Source organism: Ascidiella aspersa, chromosome 6, assembly GCF_963924565.1.
Source record: "Ascidiella aspersa chromosome 6, kaAscAspe10.2, whole genome shotgun sequence".
Taxonomy (NCBI): domain Eukaryota; kingdom Metazoa; phylum Chordata; class Ascidiacea; order Phlebobranchia; family Ascidiidae; genus Ascidiella; species Ascidiella aspersa.
Genome location: NC_139452.1, coordinates 8,155,729 through 8,178,600, shown reverse-complemented (window position 1 = coordinate 8,178,600; position 22,872 = coordinate 8,155,729). Strand labels below are relative to the sequence as shown.

General features: G+C 35.9%; 1 protein-coding gene across 1 annotated transcript; it reads right to left on the bottom strand.

Moving 5' to 3' along the window:
* Positions 1–2,435: 2,435 nt before the first annotated feature.
* Positions 2,436–21,321, bottom strand: LOC146139485 (uncharacterized). Its single transcript, XM_083391453.1, has 22 exons — positions 21,088–21,321; positions 20,560–20,667; positions 18,754–18,870; positions 18,326–18,391; positions 17,894–18,096; positions 17,527–17,658; positions 16,468–16,623; positions 16,259–16,330; positions 15,409–15,643; positions 13,355–13,539; positions 12,352–12,423; positions 11,638–11,838; positions 11,133–11,204; positions 10,531–10,728; positions 9,536–9,607; positions 7,323–7,520; positions 5,926–5,997; positions 5,296–5,490; positions 4,959–5,030; positions 4,255–4,446; positions 3,805–3,876; positions 2,436–3,179 (listed from the first exon to the last, which is right to left on the bottom strand). The coding sequence occupies exons 1-22, from the start codon at positions 21,182–21,184 to the stop codon at positions 2,853–2,855; spliced, it is 3,114 nt and encodes a 1,037-aa protein (XP_083247579.1). The 5' UTR covers positions 21,185–21,321; the 3' UTR covers positions 2,436–2,852.
* Positions 21,322–22,872: the final 1,551 nt, after the last annotated feature.

Sequence of the window (22,872 nt, the reverse complement as noted above, 5' to 3'; positions counted from 1 at the left end):
GTACTTTGTAAGTAGATAAATAAATCGTTTAAATTATGCAAAATTAGGCCCTTCTCTAGTTGACAGCCTTCTGCCTACTGTAACCTTAATCCGGCCCTGCTTAGGGGTGATGAGTAGGCCTATGTTAACTGCACTTCAAGAAATGCGTGCAGAAAAGCAGACAACTAAAAGCATTTGGTTTATCGCTGTAAAACGTAAAGGGTGGAGATCCTTTAAGGAAATTAAGAGCTCACAGACTAAAAATTCTGAAAACCCTGGTTTAACCAATAAACCATGCTGAAAAGCTTTCTGCTCAACTCCTCCAATCCCATAAAAAATACCGAAGAATTTGTTAACTATTTAGGTTCTTACTATTCGTGGGAATTCGGAAATCGTCCACAAACCTTGATTTGGCGTTATTTGCCAACACTGGCAATAACACTTAAAACGACGCAGCAGCAAAGTTTCGCATAAAATAAGCATATATATAGGCCTATATATATATGAGCCATTTGGGCATTTTGTAAGGATTAAGGTTGTGTTTGTGACCCGCGCGATAAAAAGGTTCGCCATCCCTGGTCTATTTCCTAACCTGATGACTTGTAAAACTTTTGGTTATATAAGATATCTAACTTGGCAATATAAATCTTATTTTATTAGAATATAGTTTTGAATAATGATTTATTACACGGAGGTCTAGGGAAGTGGTTCTAAAAGGAAGCCCTCTTGCGTACTTAGAGATGAATTGGTACATGAGGATAAAACCTACAAAAACAAGAATATCTAGAGCAGAATGATCTATAATAACGTAGTATTAAGACCACAACGCCTTAATATAGTCAAATACGGAACGCAGTAATATCCACCAAAGAATGGTTTCTAATCGTCTGAATAAGACCGTAACCCGTCAGAATACGTCATAAATTAATCGAAATAAGGCCTAAATGGCCAAAACTAGTTTGCTGTTTTGGGTTAGTGGTTGGCAACAGGCGGGGTGAAAAATTGGTTTAGGGTTGAAATTACTAGGGAAGTCAGTGATGTATTTAGGAGTGGGGTTCGGTTAAAGCTTGTATAAGCCTGATATTTAACCATTTAGGACTTGATGGGTCTTATTCCGGTGGGTTTGGAACTTAACATATAGACGTCATTGCGACTATTCGTATTAGTCCGTTTTTTTTCTTTGTTATATTGAAATGTTTTAATCCGACGTCGATGTGTTTTCTTATTTGGGCCTCATAACTGGAGTCGCAATAAAAAGCTTTTTTAACTGTTATGACAGTATTTAGGGTTTTAAAAAGAACTTAAAAAAAATATTATTCCTGCAATTTCTATTGCCTGCAATTTCTTTGCACCTCGAACACCGCACGAATATATTTTTTATTATTCTTTTTGTGACATCTAATAGATGCAAAAACTTCAAATATAATATACTGCGGGTAATATCTGCTTTTGCAATTAAATCCACATTTACGTCAAACTGTAAAGTATTTTGATTGTATCGTATGTGACATTACAATAAAAACAAAAGAACGACTTAACATGCAATAGTGCCTGAAATTTTAATCGACAGAATGACATCCATGCATTTACAGCAAAATTCGTTTGTGGCCTAAAATATATTTATGTACGGGAGTTTAAGTGAGGTGACAACATTAATTATTATTTATATCAGTGGTCATAACTTATTTGACATTCTAAATGTAGTTCTTGTGCTTTGAATAAGGATCATAAGAAAAGCAATTATGTCTAAGATACAATTAAAAATGCTTTAGAAGCTAATTTTTTAATTGTATTTCAAAGTTTGGTTTATAGAGTGAGTGCACAGCCAGGTGGAATATTTGTTTGGAGAGGGCTGTGATATATTTATAGATAACGGTAAAACTTATTGGCATAACGTGCTTTATAAAACAAAAAATAATTATAGCAATGTGCTTCTGTCGAGCAAATCAAATACGCAACTCGAAGTTGTGTCATCGTGGATTGTAATTTATTTTACAATTTACATTGGCAAAGATTACGAAAAATTGTTGTATTTAGGAGGTGGTTAATAGCAGACTTCCTTAAAGGTAATTTAATAAGAGGGGCAAGCGCCTGTCGGTGGCAATAATGCACTTAAAATATATACAAATATATACATGGACTATTCTCCTGAATCAAGAATTTTAATAAACTTAATTTAACAGCATTCTTTTGTATATAATTCCAAGCCGCCTAATTTTCCATTTTGCCATGGTATTTAAACGAATGGCGAAAATCACAACATCGCACAACAAAAAACATAATTTAGGTCAGGAATCGGGAACCTTTTCAGCTTAGGAAGCCATGAAAGCCCAATGTTTTTGGTTGTATTTCCATGTGAGCCATATTATATATTTTTCAGCATCTATAGTTTAGGTTGACAAAAATAATCATTTAAATTTAGCCCTAAAAAAAAAAACAAAAAAAAAAAGAAAAGCAGTACAGTAAGCGCTAAAAATGCACTGGCTAAGTTTGCTAAACTTTGATTACGGAGCGCCATGGTTCGAACAGGGTCTTATGTATACAAAAAGGCTTTCGTCAAATCAGCTAACAGTCACGAAACGTCAAACGAGCAAGATTACATCATGAAAATAGACATACATGGCTCGCAAGCCATAGGTTCCCGAACCCTGATTTAGGCCATGGTTTCTCCAAAATCACGTTAGTTACTTTTTATTTTATAATACAAACTCTATTGCGTGCCTTGCTGTTGTGGCTCATGGATACCTTCAGCAAAGGTTATACAGGCCTGTTTAGACCACTTCAAAAGTGAACCCCAAAAGAGGTTTATCAACCCAAAGCCCGGTATTTAAGTGTCTTGGCGCTCCAGAAATCAAGAAACCGTTTTCTAAGGTTTAGCCTTCGGGGCGGTCCCAGGTGGTTCCCCCGATGACGGAGAGCGACGCGAAGACTTGCGAGAACTCGGACTCCTCCAGTGGCGGCTTTCCTCCGGAGCCGAAAATGCTCTCCACCATCCGACGCAAGAAGTACTTGCGGTTTCTCCGGTTGTTCTCCAGCACGCCGGCGTAGAGGTCACGAAGGTCATCCAAGCACGTGTCCTGAAATTCGGCTAGGAGCTTTTTGTTCTCCAGAGCCCTCCGCACCACGCTGGCCAGCTCCTGCACGATGGCGTCGTGATGCTTGGCCAGGATTCGCTCCTTGACGAACTTGCCGCTGCACAGCTGCGCAAAAAGCACATGCCAAGCTTTAGTCTTTTTAAGCTTTTTAGTCTTTCTAGCTGAGCGAAAATGAGAAGGGAAAATCGATGCCTTGCTAGAGGGATCTCAGAAAAACTATGGTTTGAGGGGTATGCGTTCACTAACAAATACTTTCACCAGTAAGTCACATGGCCAAAGCTATTTAAGTGTTTACCAAAAAGTAAGGCCCAAAACGGTTCGTGAAATACCCACTATTTTTTATACTTTTAATAATTGTTTCTCAATTATGTAAATCCATACGTTATACGTATCCGGTAATAACGTTAAAAAAGCAACGTAAAATCACAAGCAAATGCCACCACTTTCCATCCTATTAGGAAAAGTTTGAATTTTATATAAAAAAATGTATGACTTACTTGCAATGTGTAAAATAAAATTAAAAAAGAGGGCGGCTCTATATTCTTATTGCAAAATAGCCTATATCTATATCAACGCCGGCACTAACATTTTTAAGTATTTTTAACTTTCTATTTTTTGAAAACTGTGATATTTGCCCTCATCGAAGTACATTTACATCGGTATTAACTGCAGTTACTATAACAAAATGGTAAAACTATTATTAACAAAACTATTATTTACACTAATTTACCTTTTCCATGTGATCCACATAATAGGACTTTAGCTTTTCGTTTTCCATATCCAAGTAATCCTTCAAACGTTTCTGTGAGAAAAAACATTTACTACAAAGCAATAATCAGAACAAAAACAACACGAGTAAAAATTTTACACTTGATTAGATAAAAAAAGAACCTTTTGATTTGTATAAGATACATTGTAGAACATATATAAATAATTTGTTATCTGAGATCTTATAGGCATTTTGGTGTCGCAGACAAATATCTCCAAAAGTTCAGCAATTTATTTCGGGTCTCCCAAGTCAAAGTTTGATGTCCACTGAACAAGTATTAAAAAATGTTTCAATGCGTCCGGTTTTCAAAAGAATGTGACTTTCGAAAACAAAATGCTAAACTGGGCACTTTTTTCATCCACAACCCAAGAAGCCAGAATTCGAAATAGAACACTTGCATTACCTCCTCACCTTGTTCTGTTCATTTTCCTCTCTGAAGAGCTGAAACTGTCCGTTAATTTCCTGCGTCAGCTGCTTGAGTATCTTGTCGTACTGGAAGATAGGTTCACGGTCTTCGATTAATCCGTAGCAGTTGAATGCCTTCTGCACGTTGGCGTCGTGTTCTCTCGCTAACTCGTCCTCTCCGATGTACTTGGTGGTGATCTGGGTCAGGATCGATTAGATTATTGCGCCATTTTGTGTCAGATCACAAGGTCGTTCATAAAAGATAGAGGTCAACTATTATAACTGTTCTCATATTGTTAATCTTTCGTCAATTAATTACAGCGGTAGAATCTGAATTATATTTTTGATTGTTTGCTTCTCTGTGGTTTCACTGGTCGTGATCTGCGTCAGGAACGATTCGATTTGAGCGTATTTTTGTTTCGGGCAACATAATCGCTTTAAAAATCTACGCTGAAGGTATATGTCTTATAACTGTGCCCTGTCACACTGTAACCATATTGCTAATGACGGTTGGCCTTTGGAATCAATGTTTAAAAATCTGCTAAAAAAATCACCAGAAAAAAATCAATAGATAGAAATCGCAGTTCATGGCCTATAACCGACCTTGTCGTACCAGGCTATGTAAAAACATTGTTCTTTTATTTCAAATACAGATTATGGCTGTAAAGACATTAAAACTTAAATATCCAAAGGGTAAGTGTTGTATATACCTTCTCCATCTCTTCGTCGTACAAGGCAAACGCCACTTGTTTTAGCTGATGAAATTCAACGATGTTTTCTCGCTGCAAACAAAAATGGCTGAATTTAGAACTACAATTTATTATTGGTGTTTAAATGTATGAAATATTTCGAGCCCAAACGTATATTTGATTACCATTAATTTAAGTTGTACAAGGAAAATCATAAATAAATATGTTTGTTTATCGACATAAAACTTTGTTGACTACCGTTATATATAATTCATGATTTGTTCATCGAATATTGGCCAAAAAAATTTCCTTTGTAAAAATATTAAAAAATGTCTACCCTACATTCAAACATTGGTACCTTGGTGTCTTCGTTTTCACACATGAAGGTGTTTAGGGTATCCTTTAGGCAGACTTCGATCTGTTCCTGATAATGCTCACAGAAGATTGGACCCTGCTCCTTAATCATACTCTCCATCAGGGCGTCTGTGGCTCTCTTGCACAGATTGTGGGCTTTCATAATTTCGTCTTGCTTCCGGCAGTTGTCGCCAAGGAGCTGCATGCAAAAATCAATCCCCGGTTAAAACAACCGATTAAGTCAGGGGTTCTTAACCTCTTTTGTATGTTTTACCCGTTTAACAAAGATAAATATCATATTTACCCCCAATTTATAAAGTGGTGCTCATTTATTAAAAAGACGAAAGTACAAATTACATCAGTTATATTCAGCGCGACGGCTTCCCTTGCTTTTTGGCAACGGATTGTTCAATGTCTGGTAAAGTAGTAGCACAACGAATATGAGATTCAGGGTCCGCTTTGCATACGTTAGTTGAATAAGTGAGGTGCATTTGTCCCAATTTTAGAAGGGCTGAATTAAGTCAAGCACAAAAACAGATTCCATGGCTTGTTTACAACAGTGTGTTAAAGGTTTTATTTTATTCGACGAACAATACAAAAGCAAAACCGGCTCATGTGGAGATTTCAAATATACCTTTAGCATTTCCTTTCTGTACAACGTTCTAGCTTCGAATACCGTTTCAGCAGTTCTCTTTGAGATCATTTCCTGCAAAAGCATATCACGCATGGCTTTTGAAAATTGTCCCCATTCGATAGACTATAGTTTTATTCGACAAGTCGTATGTTCTATTTTGTTGAATGTTCTGAAAGAGGCCAAGCTTAATAAATAATTAGTCGACTCTAAATGGCCCATAGGCTTGGGTAATATTTTAGTTTTTGAGCATTCTCGGCAAAACGTGGTCTTCTAGCAAAACTATCATGTTGCATTTGTCTAAAATTACAAAAAGTCTACAAATTAGCTACAATAGTACCTTTACTCGAGTTTTAAACTTTTAAGCATATTTTTTAACGTGTCAGAAAAACCTAACCGGTAAACTACGATTTTCTGAAAAGGACAAATTACACAGCACGGATAAATAAACCTAGTTTATTGGCAACATTTCGGGTGGCATTTTAACCTGGTCAGAAAGATATATGTTTAGCAAGTATGAATGCCAAAAACTCTGGTGGCGATTCTCAAAATTTACCCTTGGCTAAGTCAAGCAGTATGTGCAACCATACGGTACTTTGCCAAACGCTTAGCTATATCTGCCCTCGAGGTGCCAATATGTCGTTTGTTACTTTCGTTTTTGGCCAAAAGAAAGTGTTTGTTACATCGATTGGTAGTCCGAAATTACATCCGGTTGAACGATTAAATCATATTTCAGCCAACAAAATATGTATTCTCATGTAATTGAAACACGTGATATGAGCATCATGCGACAAGTTTAGAATATAAATGATAAAAAACAAATTTTTTTAAGCGTGTGTGATTGCATGGCATTTTTACGCGTCGACTATTTGCCAAATTTCTTCCTTTACGTGCATTTGGGTAGATATTTATATTTGTATTAGTGTTTAGAAACTTAGGGTGGAAATATTTGGCCTAATTTGAATAAAAGGATTAACCAAGTTTCAAAAGCATTCGTATTTGGTAAGATTGCATGTTAGAGGTGACTAACTAACATTGTCAGGCTAGAAAAACAACTACAGTATGCGGCGAGGTTCGAACTCACGACTGGCGACCTAGCGGGAACGGCTATCCTTCAACTAAATTACGAAGGCTAAATTAACCTTTCAATGTAGCATCGTTGTATGGGATCACTAATTATCGCAAAAGTCCCCATATTAATTTGGTATCGGATGGGCAACAATGCCACCCTAGCATCAGTCGAATACCAATACCACTATACTTGGGATCGGGTAACTCCGATCAAGTATTTTATCGGACATCCCTAACCACAGGTATAAGATGACTAAAGGCGTTTGGCAAGAAAGTAAAAAATAAAAAATTAAAGCTCGTTTACTTGCACACTCTGGTGTCCTTCTTACCTTGTTCAGCTTGTTGCGTTTGATGTACCTATCGTACTCTGTTGTGATGAGACGCTGCAGCTTGACAATGTACATTTGGAGGACGGCGTCTGGGTCGTGGCCACCCTCGGGAATCCCGAACTTGTTCCAGGCCACTGCACTGGCTTTCTGGTGGATCTTTTCCAACTTTAACGGCTCGACGTATTTTTTGTGACAGGCCTGTAACAAGTATGCCACATATCGGTGTCTGTATATATACGTATTACAAGGAGTCGGTAGCCTATACGGCCATTTTCTATACGGCCATTTTCTATACGGCCAATAAAAAATGTCCGTTCCGCAAACCGACATATTGAAATCACGCATTAAGCATTTAAACGTTACGGTCCTAATGCTTTAAAATCGATCTATGAAGCATAATAACTGGGGTTTGCAGGTAGATGTATAGAAGGACTATCAAAGCGCATACTGAATTAGTTAGCATATTTCGAATAATTTTAGAGTAGTTGAAAAATAAACATAAAACTATTCGAAACGTTATGGTTTTGAAAATGCATCAAGAATTATATTATTACGAATAATTTCAAAAATATACTACCTCTTTCTGTATGGGCGTCTAACAGTATATATATACATCATTTGTGTGTTATGACTATTTATAAGACTTTGCAGGGCAACTAGACTCATGCTCTTCAGTTATTGAGAAAATTTTTAAAATCAATGTGGTAAAACTAGACGAAATTATTAGTTAAAATTATTACGGCAACCGAGACCTAGCCTAGTTTTGTTTTGGTCAGTCACTAGGAAATGGGTATTGATCTCTGGTCCATACAGTTGGCTCGCAGACAAATATGCCCGATTGATGAAGGGCGCATTATATTGGTCTATTTTAGGGGTCGGCAACCCCTGGCACGCGTGCCAAAAGTAGCACGCAAGATGATTTTTCAGGGCACGCCAAATGATTAAACGCTCACGTTATATCACTTAAAAAAGCATATTACGAAAACTGATGAACATCTTGAAAGTGATAGGCCTAAATTGTTAAGGTTGAATAAAATATGGTGGCATATTTGCCATGACCCATATGAGTGGATTGCTGATTATCCATTCTAATTACGTAAATCGGTGAAATACTGGTTGTACAGTCTGAGTCGATCTCGGGACTCGATAAGATTGCACATTTTTACAGGAGTCGGTGTTGTTTTTAACCGAATCCATGGCATGCCAGTGCAAAACCAAACATAGAAACATGTTTGTCACGCGAGTTGTTGAAATTTTGACATTATTCATAAACTGGCACATTGCATACGAAAGGTTGCCGACCCCTGGTCTATCTACTATCGACTCGTGAGAAAACTATAACACGCAGGCCCAATTCACCCCGGTATAGATCTTTTAACCGCTCCAGCCAGGTATTTGGACAAACTTAAGGCATTGTGTTGTGTTTGTTTATCTTTTTGATGTGTTTGTTTTTGGCGACGAGCCTTCATGGAGAGCGGCAGATTTGAATGTCTGATCCATTTTATTGAGAGTGGAATACGAACTCTCACGGTTACATCTTTAGAGCCACGCAGATAAGTCGCATAATAATTAAACACGCTATTTCATTAATGCTGCTTTCACACACGCTGTGTTACTCTGATAGTGGGGATGCAGTAGGTTAACTTTGTTTTAGACACACGATATGACATGATTTGAAACACATCAAATGATTTGAAACTTTTACTTAGTGACACGCAGTGCAAACGTTTAGGCGTAAGAAATTTTTTTATGACATTACAAAAAAATGTTTGCATTATTTATGCCACGAAGTTCTTACGCTATACGTTACATTACTTTTTGGGAATATTCTGATTACCACGTTTATCTTCCATAATCATGGGCTATGACATTAGGCCAGCAGTTAAACATGTAACAACGTAATGCCCAAAAGTTAAGAGCCCACAGTATGTTGGATAGCTTTATTTTGTATAACCAGAAAAAAATCAGGTAGACTTCGTCTATTATGGTGATTATTGTAGTGTAATTAATTTTTAATCAGTTAAAATAACTGATAAATGTTCTATTAAACCTGGGCAACGCCGGGTATTTCGTCTAGCCCTCTTATCTAAAATAACACATTCAATGGAACCGCATACTGATCTGAAACAAATACCTATACCTGTTTGTTTTATATTTATACTTTAGTCAGTTTTACAAAAGTAATAACTGTAGCCTAATTTTTTTTATCTCACCCGTTCCATTTCTAGCACATAACGCTTCTTGGAATTACTAACGCGTGCCGACAAGTCGTTTTCGATCTTGCTCTGCATAAAAAACAAGTTGCCATTACACTAACGTCAAATTGTACTCAAGGAGCGATGCACAAGATTGTATACTGAGAAGTACAACAGAAACTGTTCTCAACAGTTAGTTTTCTAGTATTCACAAAAAATTATATATCTCTTATTTTTCAGCTGATTTATTCTTGCTATAGCGGAGAATTTTTACCGTTTTATGTGACCGTGTAATCATAATGATCTTATATCAAGAGGTACACCGTTTTGGTGGCTTTGTCGTTATTTACAGCAGTGCTTCCTACCAGTGGGTCGCGACCCATTTGTGGGTCGCGAAGTATTTCTAAATGTTAGAGTTTTTCATATTTATGCAACATGGTAACAAATACGTAACAATTAGAAGCGTTTTATCACATTAACTATTTCAGTACGTACGCCAGTAGTAAAGATGCATGCTTATGTAACTGTTAAACTATATATTTCCAATAGTTTCATTTTAAAGTAATGCTAAACAATTTTGTCATATCTCATTGTGGGTCGCAGAACAACACTTGCATTAACAGTGGGTCGTGAACTGAAAGATTTGGAAGCACTGTCTTATACGACAAGGTGGTGTGTAATTTTTCATGATCTGCGAAGCAACTAAGATATTTTCCACCGCAGAATATTTAACGGATTGGTACGACAGTTCTAATAGGCATACCGAGGTGACGCTATAGGCTTTAGTTTGATATTAATGGTATATTGTTTTTGTTGTTCTTAAATTAAAGTATATAGTTTTTTTTCATATATTTTATTAAAACGTCTGATATATCAAGTAGATAACTTCGTAAAACCTTAAGTTTACCTTAATCACAAAAATGACTGAAACGCAATTAACTTAATAAACGATTTCGGTGCTTTTGCGAAAGAGGTTCGCCACCGCTAGTGTAGGCCTCGAGAGTGAAATTCACCTTGTTCTGAAGGTTGAAATTGGCCATGCGCTGTAAGACTGTTTCGATCTTGTCCACAAGATATTCCTCATATTCTTTCGACGACTTGTCGTACTTCCGTAGCGGGTTGAACTTCTTGTATTGGTCCTTGGCTTGCGACTTCAGTTTGTCGCCGTAAGCTTGTAGTTCTGCCTCGGGAACGTACTTGTTGTTCAGGAACTGTGAAGATATAACAGTTACAGACAAACTGCAATGGGCAACTGGCCTTATACAAACGCTTGACTAGAATTAAGGAACCAACTTCGTCTCGATAAAATACCATGGCTTTATCCACGTTAAATTGCTACAGTCGAACACATTATAAAGTTGTCGCAACTGGAGTTTTAAAATAGCAAGATCGACTAACCCCCAAAGAATATTTTAAAAGTGATGGATAGTCTTTTAACTTATCGGATAGCGCAAGGTATTATCCTGTTCTACTTTTATCATTGAAGTTTTTCAGAAAAAATATATATTTTTTAAGGTTATATATAAAAAAAGGGTCATCCAAAGTCAATGTCCCGATCCCACTGATAAAATAGCATAGAATAGGTAGTTTTATAACTCAATATAGCATATCTCACCTTGAGAATATCGGTCTTAATTTCCTCGCACAGCTCAAATGCCATATCGCCGCATTCGTTGGTTAAGGTGGTCTAAAAAAAGCACTATAGCTTAAATTGTCTTAAATATAAAGGCAAATTATTTTTATAGTTTTTACTTTTGCATAAGAATACTTTTTAAGTCGAACAAATATACTCTTAGCAAACGTTACTTGTTTGTCTACAAAAATATGTCCACATGAAACATCAGTTCATTACCTATAGTATCATTGTCTCTATACAGATATTAATAGACATCCCTAATACCGTTCGGATATATTCCTGTTGGTTTGCGATACTGTAACTGTGGTTCTCCAACATTTTTAGTTCGTGATACAGTAAAAAATAAAAACTTTACGTAAAAAAACAAAACTTAACAGTCTTGGCACACAGTTGAGAAATTCTGCTGTATACCGTCGCTATAATAATTTGCCACAAAAAAGCGAGGACCTTTTCATCAAAAAGGCGCTATAAGTTGATAACCAACCCATTTATTGTTATTCTGCTTCTCGAACGTTTCGAATTTTTGATTGATCTGGTTCAGCAGTCCTTCCCTGTAGTGCTTGATTTGATCATCGCTGGCCATATGACGGGTGTTGTCAAAACGTTCCATAGCCATGTTCATCCGTTGACGGCTAACCTCCATTAATATCTCACGCTGAATGAAGCCGGCTTGTTCGTTGACAAACTGCACACAAGTAAGGTTTTTACATTCTATTGGGATAAAAATGAATCGAATTGCGAGCCAGTTCTATATGATGGCACTACACGGATATTCAGTACATGCAGTAACAAGTTGCTATCCAAATCCTATACTTGGCGAGAATGTATCTGACGATTCTATATTTTTCTCGCCAACATGGAACAAAAATAGTTTATTAAATAAATCAGCCAAACAATGATAGAAACTGTATATTTCGCCTTGAATCCTAGGACATAAGGCTATACGCTTTTAATCCAACTATTCCAAAAAAAGTATAATTTTAAATGGCAACAGCTATCACGAATTTAGGTGTTGTTTTGTCGTTTATATCGTTGAATAACTCTCTGCTGCAGAAATTTGTCCAATTACAATTATTTTCAACACGTGTTGTTGAATGGTTTTAAAAGCGTTTACAGCCGATTTGATTGCTTGGTTCTGTAAAAATAGCCATGCTAAATACGTAAAACTATAGTAAAATATGCATAATAGGAAAAATACCTCTATCATTCCGCTGTAATAATCATCCGAACACTTTTGCATGCACTTCCGTATGTGCGCGGTTGCAGTCATCTGTAAATAGATCATTAACAATGTTAAGGATCTAAACAATTTCATAACAGAAAGCCGTTTGACCCAATTAAGAGAGAATCAACCAAGAGGGAATTCGGGCCTGCTTTATTCACAACCACAAAACTTCGACACTGAAACATTTTTGTCTAATTCGATAAACCTATTTGGTACTCAGCCTGTGATATACCACTATGTTTACACGCGAGAGATTTCAGGTGGGTAACTAAGTCTTAAGCGCAAGTAACAGTTAGGTCTTGTAAAGTTTAGCAAGATAACGCAAGTATAATATGATACCTAATATATGGAGCCACACTCTAAAACAGTGTTTCTTAACCTTTTTAGCGCTTGTACCCTTTTAACTTTCATGAAATTTTTTCTTACCATCTGTCTACAATGGTCGACGGAAATAAATAAAATTGTCGCAAAAGGAATTAACATCAGTGTAGTTATACTTACGTGTTGAATGCATGCATTAAAAACAGTCTTGAAAGTTTAACAATATTTACAACACACAAACAATCGGTTAATTTACTAATGGCATCTTTGTTGTTGCTCTTCGTAATTTACGCATTCTTCACAAATGTGCCCAAATAGCGCATAACTGCACACTGCATCTCGTACCTCCTGCTTTGGTGCTTCTTACTACCAAGGGGCACACGTAACCCTGGTTACAAACCCCTGCTCTAAAACCTGCGGCTAGCGCTGTGTGTAAGTTGTGTGTAAGATGATTTCAGCAAAATGTTGTTTTCGAAACCAGGTTGTATACACAAACGGGAGGAGAAAGGCCGAGAATCACAGATCTATAGGTTGTCCGCGGTCCAATATAAAATATCGATCTTCGATAAAAGGAGTTAATTTTTTTGCGGATTGCTGTTTAAATGAAAAAAAAGCCCACTAAACGATGACGACTCGAAACTCTGACGTGGCTCACCTCGAGGGCAGTCTGGGGCTTCGGCATGTTTCCGTCTTTGAGCATTTCGCCGTAAGCAGTGACGTAGTTGACGAAATCACCTCCGAGTATTTCGTGGCCGTCGATTCGCTTGACGGCGATGTTGGCGGGCGTGAAAAGGTACTTTACCATCTCGTCGACGTTGTCAAGAAATTCAGTTCCAATGTCTAGATGGGGTCGTAGTTTAAATGACTGACTGGTTTTGCTTGAAAATTAAGTACACCTTAAAATCTTAGCAACATACAACATGAAATGCATGCATACAGTGTTATGCTGACTAGCAGTGTTGTAAACAAGCCATTTTCAAATGACTTTAATCCCTGTCAAGTCTTTTGCAAAAATAACAAGTCAAGTCCCAGTCCAAGTCATAGGTTGCTTAAATTAAGTCTCAGTCGAGTCATTTTGAGAACAAGTCATCTTCAAGTCATGTCACTGACACAAAAGTAAACTGTTAAACCATTTAAGTTGAACTCGGCCGATTATAAGCAACAGTTTACCTAAAAAATAACACAAACGCAATATACAGCAACAAAATAGATAAATGTGCAAAATTTGACTCAAGTGCACTTAAGTCAAGTCAATGACTTGAGTCATTACAACACTGCTGACTAGTTTTAAACCAGGGCTGCGGAGTCAGAGTAGGACTCGAGTAGGATTACCTACCTAAGTTCAATTTTACGTGCGCTTGCGCAGTGGCAGATTCGGAACTATTAGGGCGCAAATGGTAGACTGTGAAGGTTAGATAGCATATATGGTGGAATATCTTCCATCTATACAAGGTGGATGAGTTGTATGACACCCCCATGAGAAGATTGTTGTACACCCAACCTATTGAAGGTAGGTGGATGAATGAATTCCACTGATACTATGCACCAACGGATTATTACCAATACTCGTCCGATACTTAGGCTTGCCATACGTCCCGGTTTAGCCGGTACAGTCCCGGTTTTAAGTCCTTGTCCCGGTGTCCCGCCCAGTTAACCAATTTGTCCCGGATTTTTCAATTTGAGATTTACAAAATAAAACTCAAAAATGTAAAAACTCTTAAGTCAGCCAATTAGCAATTCTTTCTCAAAACTAAGTAATACATTTTACTTTTCATTTGTGGTTGGTATGGTTGTCAAGAAAATTTTCTTAATTTTAATTATTTTCACATAATTTAATTATTTTCAAAGAAATATTTTTTTGGGCGTGAGGTTGCTGGGGCTAGTTCCTTTTTTGTGTGTGTTGAGTAAAAACCTTCTACTTTAATTGTAGAAAGTATTTACCCGATTTATTTTATTCACAATACACACATTACTTTTGGTTACAATTTAAATTACTTAGACAAACCACCCTTAAAAACAGGGCCCTGAAAAATACCCCCGGACAAAATATTAAACAACCGCAACCCCGTTAAGTTCAGTATTTGCATTAAATTATTTTGTATTAGGTCTACATTAAGTTTATTTGCAGTTTTCAATATTCGTCCCGGATTTACGTTTCTGAAAAATGGCAAGCCTACCGATACTATATACTCGGGCGGTATTGCAGCCAATCCTATATCAAATTAACAATGGCGCTCTGCCATGGTTTGCGATCCAACGTAACTTCTGACTGTAGTAAGGACATACTGCAAATCCATATCGGATTGTGCGGCAGTAATTTTGCTCAAATTGACCGGTATGGCTATTGGAACACACATCTAGTTGGCTCCTTTTTCAATCTGCGGGATTAGATTATTACAGAATTAAATTGTATAAATTGAAAAGCATGTTAAGTGAACTTAAGTCACTGTTTTCAATAACTTGACTTGACTTAAGTCTTCTGGACAAAATGACTTGACTTGACTTGACCGCACGTTTTATTTTAAGAAGGACATGACTTAAAGTTGACTTGCTCTAATTATGACTTGACTTGGACTTAATTTGGGTAATCGATGACTTGGGAATGACTTGACTGGGAAGTCATTTCAAAATAACTCGTTATTAACACTGGAAATACCCGTGTTTTTCCACATAGAAATACTTTATTTACGACTTACAAAGCAGACTTACCATCGATTGAGCAAGGCCCAGCTTTTCTGCTTCGTGTTACAATTTTCAATTTGGGATAGGGAGTTAGCCAACAGCGGACTTTCGAAAAAGAGGCGTCCAGGTTTTTTCGGACACTTACAAGATCAGAAATATCAGTAGGGACATTGTTTTGAAACTGTAGGTATTGTTGACCTCCTTCATAACCATAACTAAAACCATCGGGATCTTGCCAGTCGCGAATTAGAAAAAGAAGTGTCTGTATGGAAATAAAAGTTCTGTAAAAAGTTATTTCAAAATGACTTAGACCTGGTCAAGTCATATTTAATAAATAAAAAGTGAGGTCACAGTCCACGTCTTTAGATACCAAAATCAAAGCCAATCCATTGCCATCGAAAGTCGATTCAAGTCAAGTCATTGACATAAAAAATATGTTAAACTACTAAACTGAGTAAATGTATTCCATTCTACGCAATATTGCGCATCGCATACGCCAAATACCAAACAAATGATAAGAAATTATTACTTTGTCTATATACTTGAATAAAAAACTCATATTTTACGAAAGAAGTTTTTAACTAAATCAATTAACATAAATGTAAGTCATGTTCCCAAATGACTTAAGTCAAAGTTAAGTTATCTTTCCAAAAGACTGTAAGTTCGAGTCAAGTAATTTTAAAACAAGTCTTAAGTCATTACAACACTGGAAAACAAACCATTAAACACGAAATCAATAATTTTTAAGAGTAAGGAAAGCTTTAGAAATGCATAAAAGTAGCTAATTTAAAAAATAAAATATATTTTTTAATTATTCGTTGCCGTTTGTAAAATAGGAAAGGTGTGTGTTTGTTTCAAATGATTAAAATCGAATTACCTGAAACGGTTTGGTATCTGGAGATAAAGATCCTGTTCTGTTTTGCATGTATCTTCCATATTGAGTGAAGAACTGAAATAATGGAATTAATTTCCTTGGGGGATTAAGAAAATAGCTATAGTGATATTTAAGATGCATGTATGTATTGATGTATAAACACATCAAGAAACAAAGTTTATGGTTACAAAATGTTTATTTTACATTAATACCTGTAATTCCTGTAGATGTATTTCCTCTATTTGTTGCGAAAGGTTGAAAATCTGAACTGAGCTTATGAGGGTGCTGAGTGCAAAAACTGCCACACACGCCATCCTGTCCATCTGATTATCGTAAGTTCCTTGTGTATCCATCAAAAATACAGCAACCTATAAAGTAAAATAATATTATAAACTTGACTTTAACAATCAAAGGAAAAATTTAAATAGACTTAACTTGAAGTCTATATTGCTTAGATCTGTTCTATGAATAATAAATTTGAACTCAAATTAGTATAACATTATTATTTTGTTATATTCAGCAAAAGTTTATGACTGTGTGATTCTGTAATAGTTTTTGTCAATATTTTAGAAGGTTAATCTAAACGTATCGGACATAAAATTTGGTGCACTAAACCAGTGTTGTAAACAAGTCATTTTGAAATGACATAAGTTCCAGTCAGGTCATTCGTAAAATAACTCAAGGCCAAGTCAAGTGTTTTTGAATAAATTACAAGTCAAATCCCAGTCCAAGTCATCGGTTGCCCAAGTCAATTCCCGGTCGAGTCACAGTTAGAGCAAGTCAACTTCAAGTCAGTCCTTTTTCAGAAAAATTTAACTTTAAAATATGAAAACTTTCAAACTCCTTCGATTATTATGAGCAATAACTCAAGTAAAAAATAACATAAACGCAACATAGCAAGCACATTGTTTTATGTGCAACGTTTAGGATAAATAACGCAATTTTATAAATAATCGCTTAATGGAAACAATTTATTTTAACCTCATTTGTCCAAAAAAACTCAATTCAAGTCATTTTGCCCAAAAGACTTAAGTCAAGTCATTTGAAAACAGTAACTTAAGTGCACTCAAGTCAAGTCATGGCTTAAGTCATTATAACACTGCCCTAAACCTGTATTTGCTGTATAATTTGGCTACTGGCAAACGTTTAAACTTATTTCGTTTAAAGAAATTTGAATACGTTTAAAGAATTTGAATACGTTTCGTTACAACAAAAGTATATACAGTATGTGATACTGATAAGCCTTTGTGAAATCAAAACAAATAGACAACCTCTCCTTGTTCTGTTTCCACAAAAAAAGGTTCATTCCAGATGAGAATGCCTTGTGTGTCCCTTTCGGCGCCACCTCGCCAACCAAATCCTCGGCTCAAAGTTTTTTGTTTATCATTTAGCCATTTTGGAGACTTGAAGAGAATAAAAAATAGGTTTTTCATATAGAAACACAAAAATAAATTCAAATAACCTGAACACTAGCAACTTTGTAACTAATTTAAAAAAAAATAAAACGAACTATGAATAGTTTTTAACTAATAGGATAAACGAATTTGATTACAAAATACTGTTAAAATCTTAAAGACATTCTGTTTCTCAGCCCACCAACTTTTATTTTAAAAAACAATATAAGCGCTGTACGCTTACCCTGCCAGACCACAAGTAGAGCAAAAACAAGTTGAGCATGAAGGATTTGCCTTTCCTGTAAGGCCCGGCAAGAGAGTAAATGGCAATTTTTTTGTCGACAACTCTTGGGTGTTCAAAAATTGTCGCCAAGGCTTCGTGGTCAATTTTGAATTTTTTTCCATTCCTATCTTGCCTCATAATTTGTATAATGTGCGGTTCAGGATCTAGAAACGTTGCAGTTTAATTTATTATAAAATGTGGAGAAAATAAATATATTTACTACTGTATAAAGTTTAATTATTCTTTAATTGTTTTAAATTAGCCTGTTGTGGAAACAAGTAGAAACAGGTAAATGCCCAGAGGAAAGTGGAACTAATAAGTCTAAAATTTTAAGGAATACGGTACTTTATCACCTTATGTTTATACATTTGACAAGCTAACTTGCAGACTTACTTGACGGTTTGCTTATTATCATTTGTGCAAAGGCTTTGGTGACTTGGGTAGCCTCCTTTAAAAAATCTAAACAAAAAGCAATATTAACAGTTTGTTTTCACATATTAGCACCTTGTTTACTTTTAAACGTAATATGCAAATTAGACTTCTTTTTACTCAAAAAACAACGCTCTGGGGTGTAGACATGTAAAGTGAAATGTGACGTGAAAAACAATCCTAAGTAGGCATATTAGGTTACATGACAAATAATATTTAACAAGTAGGCTATTGTTTATTATGGAAAGTTTCTAAAACAAATGGGTATCTCCCTTTAAAGAAACATGTTTCTTCACAGAAAAAATATCCTACATAGCAGAAATAATTAAAAAAGTAAGAATTATGATTTTTGCTTTGATTTTATTAGATTTTATCAAAGTTTGTTATAGTACGTGCGACATAATTGGTCCTTCGTCCAACCCCAGGCTTTTTTGGTACAGCTGGAGGAGATTTGACCGGGGGCAAAACTGGTCCATCTTTGTTCGAAGTAGAGGGCTTTTCCTCCTCAACTTGAAAATGCAACACATATTGTTTTATTTATGTCAAACAGCTATAAGAGCGTTGTTAAAGTTGAGTGACAGTCGAAAGTAATGTCTACAAAATACTGTTCATTAAAATTAAAGCAAAACATACAAATTGTACAAAAAAGTGTCAACACGAACTTGCCCAAACACTAGTCATTACTAAAGTTCCGCGAAACTTGCATTCGACATCACATTTAGGTTTCGCTAAACCGTAGATTGTAGGTAAATTCTGACAGCATTGTAGCGTACATATGTTTTAGGAGTGCACCCTAAATGTAGATAATTAAATTTACTGCTAGCTTTGCTGATCCTAACAGACGTTAACCAGGATCCGTTTTCATCCCGCACCCCAAAACAGTACGCAAGTGCTTCTGAAATACATAGGATCGCACATAGCAAGGAACGCTTGGATTAATTGCAAGCATCAATCGCAAAAATCGTTAAGATCAAACGCCCGGTTTGCATAAATCTCTAGGATCAAGCAGTTACAAAACACCTTTACCATCATTTCGAGTTCTAGAGAGGGACACATTTCGAGGTGAAGAGTTGTTTAACAAGTCATTTGCAAAATAAACTGAGTCTAAGTCAAGTCATTTCCAACAAATGCAAGTCAAGTCACAGTAATGGAATAAAAAATCTATATTGAGCTTGTGTTCCATTCGTAACATAACAAAACGAAAAAAATAACAAGTTAATCTTTCAGTATATTTCTTAGTTGGCCTAAATAGCCCAATTATACTAAAATCTAAAATCTATTTAAAGCACCTTAAATTATATAAATCAAGTGTTTGCGTAAATGACAAAAGTTTAATTTAAGTCGTCGTCTAAGGACTTCACTTAAGTCAAATCATTTTACCCTAAATACTTAAGTGAAGTCAAGGCATTTGAAAACAGTGTCTGAGGTCATTACATAACGAATTGATTTATCGGTTTAACTTTTTCACAGTTTTGCGAACAGGGTTCCGGTAATCGTTTGCAACAAATAGCATGTAAATTTTAATTCAAAAAAAGGCTGGCCTCATTTCAAATAATCGCCTTTGCAAGTTAGGTTAAGTCAAGTTAGTTAATAGCAAAAAAATTAATTTACAAGGATTGTATTCCCCAAAGTTTGTCCAATCCGTGTAAAGCGAAACATCTAACCAAAACCACCTGATCCAAAAAAAAACTGGTAAACGCAGCCTGGCAACCGTCACGCTTAGTCGCTTACGGAACCTTCTCTATCGTGCCTGTATTAGTTGTTTATTTCGTTTTTTGACTGTTGTATCGTCCCCGCTCCGTTCCGTTGCATTGTTATATTTTTTTTCTGTTTGTTATACCTTTGTTCGTTTTTTATTGGATTGGTATCATTGTATTGTATCTAGTTATCATTGTAATTATTTGTATTGTATGGCAGGTGTCATTCACAACTTGTGCCCCTTCTGTCGCTTGTGTTGCACCGTTGCCCTTTTGTTTTTTGCTGTTTGTTTGTACCTTGGCTCAAGGCCTTTGAAATGGAACCAGGTCATTGAAAAGCAGCCACTGAAATTCGTGATGGCTTAAAATCAAATACGGATATACATAACATCCTGCCTAAAAAGGCAAAAAGGATAAAACTAAAACTCAACTATTAACCAACTAATGTTAGAGGTCATGTGAACTTTCATAACTCTTACAACACTAAATGACCTTTCTTACCATTTAATGTCGGGTATATGTTCTCAATCGCCTTCTCTTTTGGTTTTCCACAGAGTTTCTGCCGTAGTTTTGCTTTGTCAACCTCGCTGACATCATCTTTATTGATTCCTAAAATTGGGAAACAAGTAGTGTCAGTACAACAAAGTGTACGGTAAAGATTGGACGTTCTTATTTAATGGAAACTAATAGAAAATAAAGATTGTGGGCTAAATAATTATATTCTATTTTTCATTGGGTCTAGAACAAATTCTTATTGACAACCATGTTTTTTAATCTGAGTTTGTTGCCTACAAGCGTTAACTACATTAGGTGTAGTTTAAAGCGTAAAACAACTAGCAGCAATTAGTGAGTATTGGAGTTTTACGCAGCTGATTGACTAATAAAACTAGAGAAACGGTTAATAAATTTAGAAAATTACTTTGAATTGGTTATTCTAATAATGCACAAAAGTAAACGTTAACCGACTTTAATTTCAGCTAGATTTTTTTGGCCAACAAATACCGTCAATTTGAAGAAGTTCAACGTTACCTAGCTCAATGATAGCCCTGTTAATGTGGACTCTGTTGAATCCATCGTCCTGAAATTCCTTGAGAGGATTATTATAGCTCCTCTGATTTTCAGACATATTCTGTAGTAGGTTACAACCAACAGTAGCGGTCTTCTATAGTTTTGAATTCTGTTACAAACGGTTCCGCTTTTCATAAAGACTGTTTGAGACTAACACAGGCGGGGCTTTACGCAACGCCCCAGTAACGCTTTATGTACTGTTCGACGCAAAGTTTAGGCTTGAGTGATTTCGACGGATAAAGGCGTACCTGACTGCTGCTCTGACTTCTATAGCTGTCACTGTCAGCAAACAACAGCGCTCAAATTCTTTAGCAGGGAAATACAAGAAGCGACAAACCAAGCAATGTTATTATACTGGGCATAATTTATATATTTCACTGTTTACATAGCTTTCGGGAACAAGTCTTGCAATCAACAGTGTAAAATATATTTCTGGTAACTTTAAAATATCTCAAATTTATTGATATTATTGCTTACATTCCGCTACGTTTCGCACAATTGCTTTTAGTAAAACGTAGAACGTGCGTCGTGTGATTTGACCTATACGCCGTTCTTACAAATTTAGATAGGAAGATTCTTGATATGGCAATTCGCATGTGTTAAATGGCGTTAATTTTCAATAACAGATTATGAATATGGCTCGGTAAATAGCCTAAAGCCCTAAACATTGAAATGTTAGGATCCCCGTCTCACGGGTGTAAACACGCTTTAAACTTTGTTTTGCCAAAATCAGGAAAGCTATATAGGCTATAAGGGCCTACATATCCGGTAGGCCTAGGCTATATAAATTGTTGTATTTCCGATGTATTCTTTTAATTTTCTAGCAAACCTTTTTAATCTCCACTTTTAGATTATAGCTCAATGGCGACTCAACCATCTATAAAATACTAATAATTCAAACTCCAACTAAATAATTTTTTTAATCAACTTGCTTAATAAAAAGAATATTGCTTTTCACCTAAAAGGTAATGCTTTCAACCTAAAAGTTGACAACGTGCCTTTGGGACCCCGATTTTATATCAGGAAATCTAACCGTACCCGAAACCTAACTTTATAAACCGGTTTTGGGCCAGTTTTTTTCCAACCTTAACCAAACCTGAACCGTTTTTTGTAGGATTTTAAGGAGCCGAACCGGAATTGAACCGAATATTTTGAATAAACCGGAAACACGCACAAAAGCGGTTTATTCCAGCATGACTTCTCAAATCGTGTTTTAGATTGGCAAGCTATGCCAGACTCGAAATTTTATGAAAAAAATTAATATTTTTTTTATTTTTTAGATGCTTTAATAATAGCTGCTATTTTTTATTTTTTTAGATAGCCTAATTTAATAATGAGCAGCTTGTTTGAAATGCGTCACGAAACTTAGATTTTATTACGAGTTACAATTTTATAATTATTCTCTACATTTAATGACCCACATTTTTAGGTTGAACGGAACTAATTGTATTCGAACCGGAACTTTATAAACCGGTTTTGAAAATGAATATATTTGAACCGGAACTTTTAAATTACTCCGAACCTAAACCGAAACTGAACCGGATTCCGAAAAAATCCTTGAACCCGAACCGAACCTCAACCGGAAAAGTCAAACGGTTCAATTCTCTTTTATATTGACTGTTTTACATAGCCTAGGCCTACAGGCAGGGTTACCATCTGCTCAGACCAAAAAAATAAGCACGCTGCCCCCCCAAAATAAGCACGCTACTAAAGACTAGGGGCAGATCCGGGATTCCGGGGGTGAAA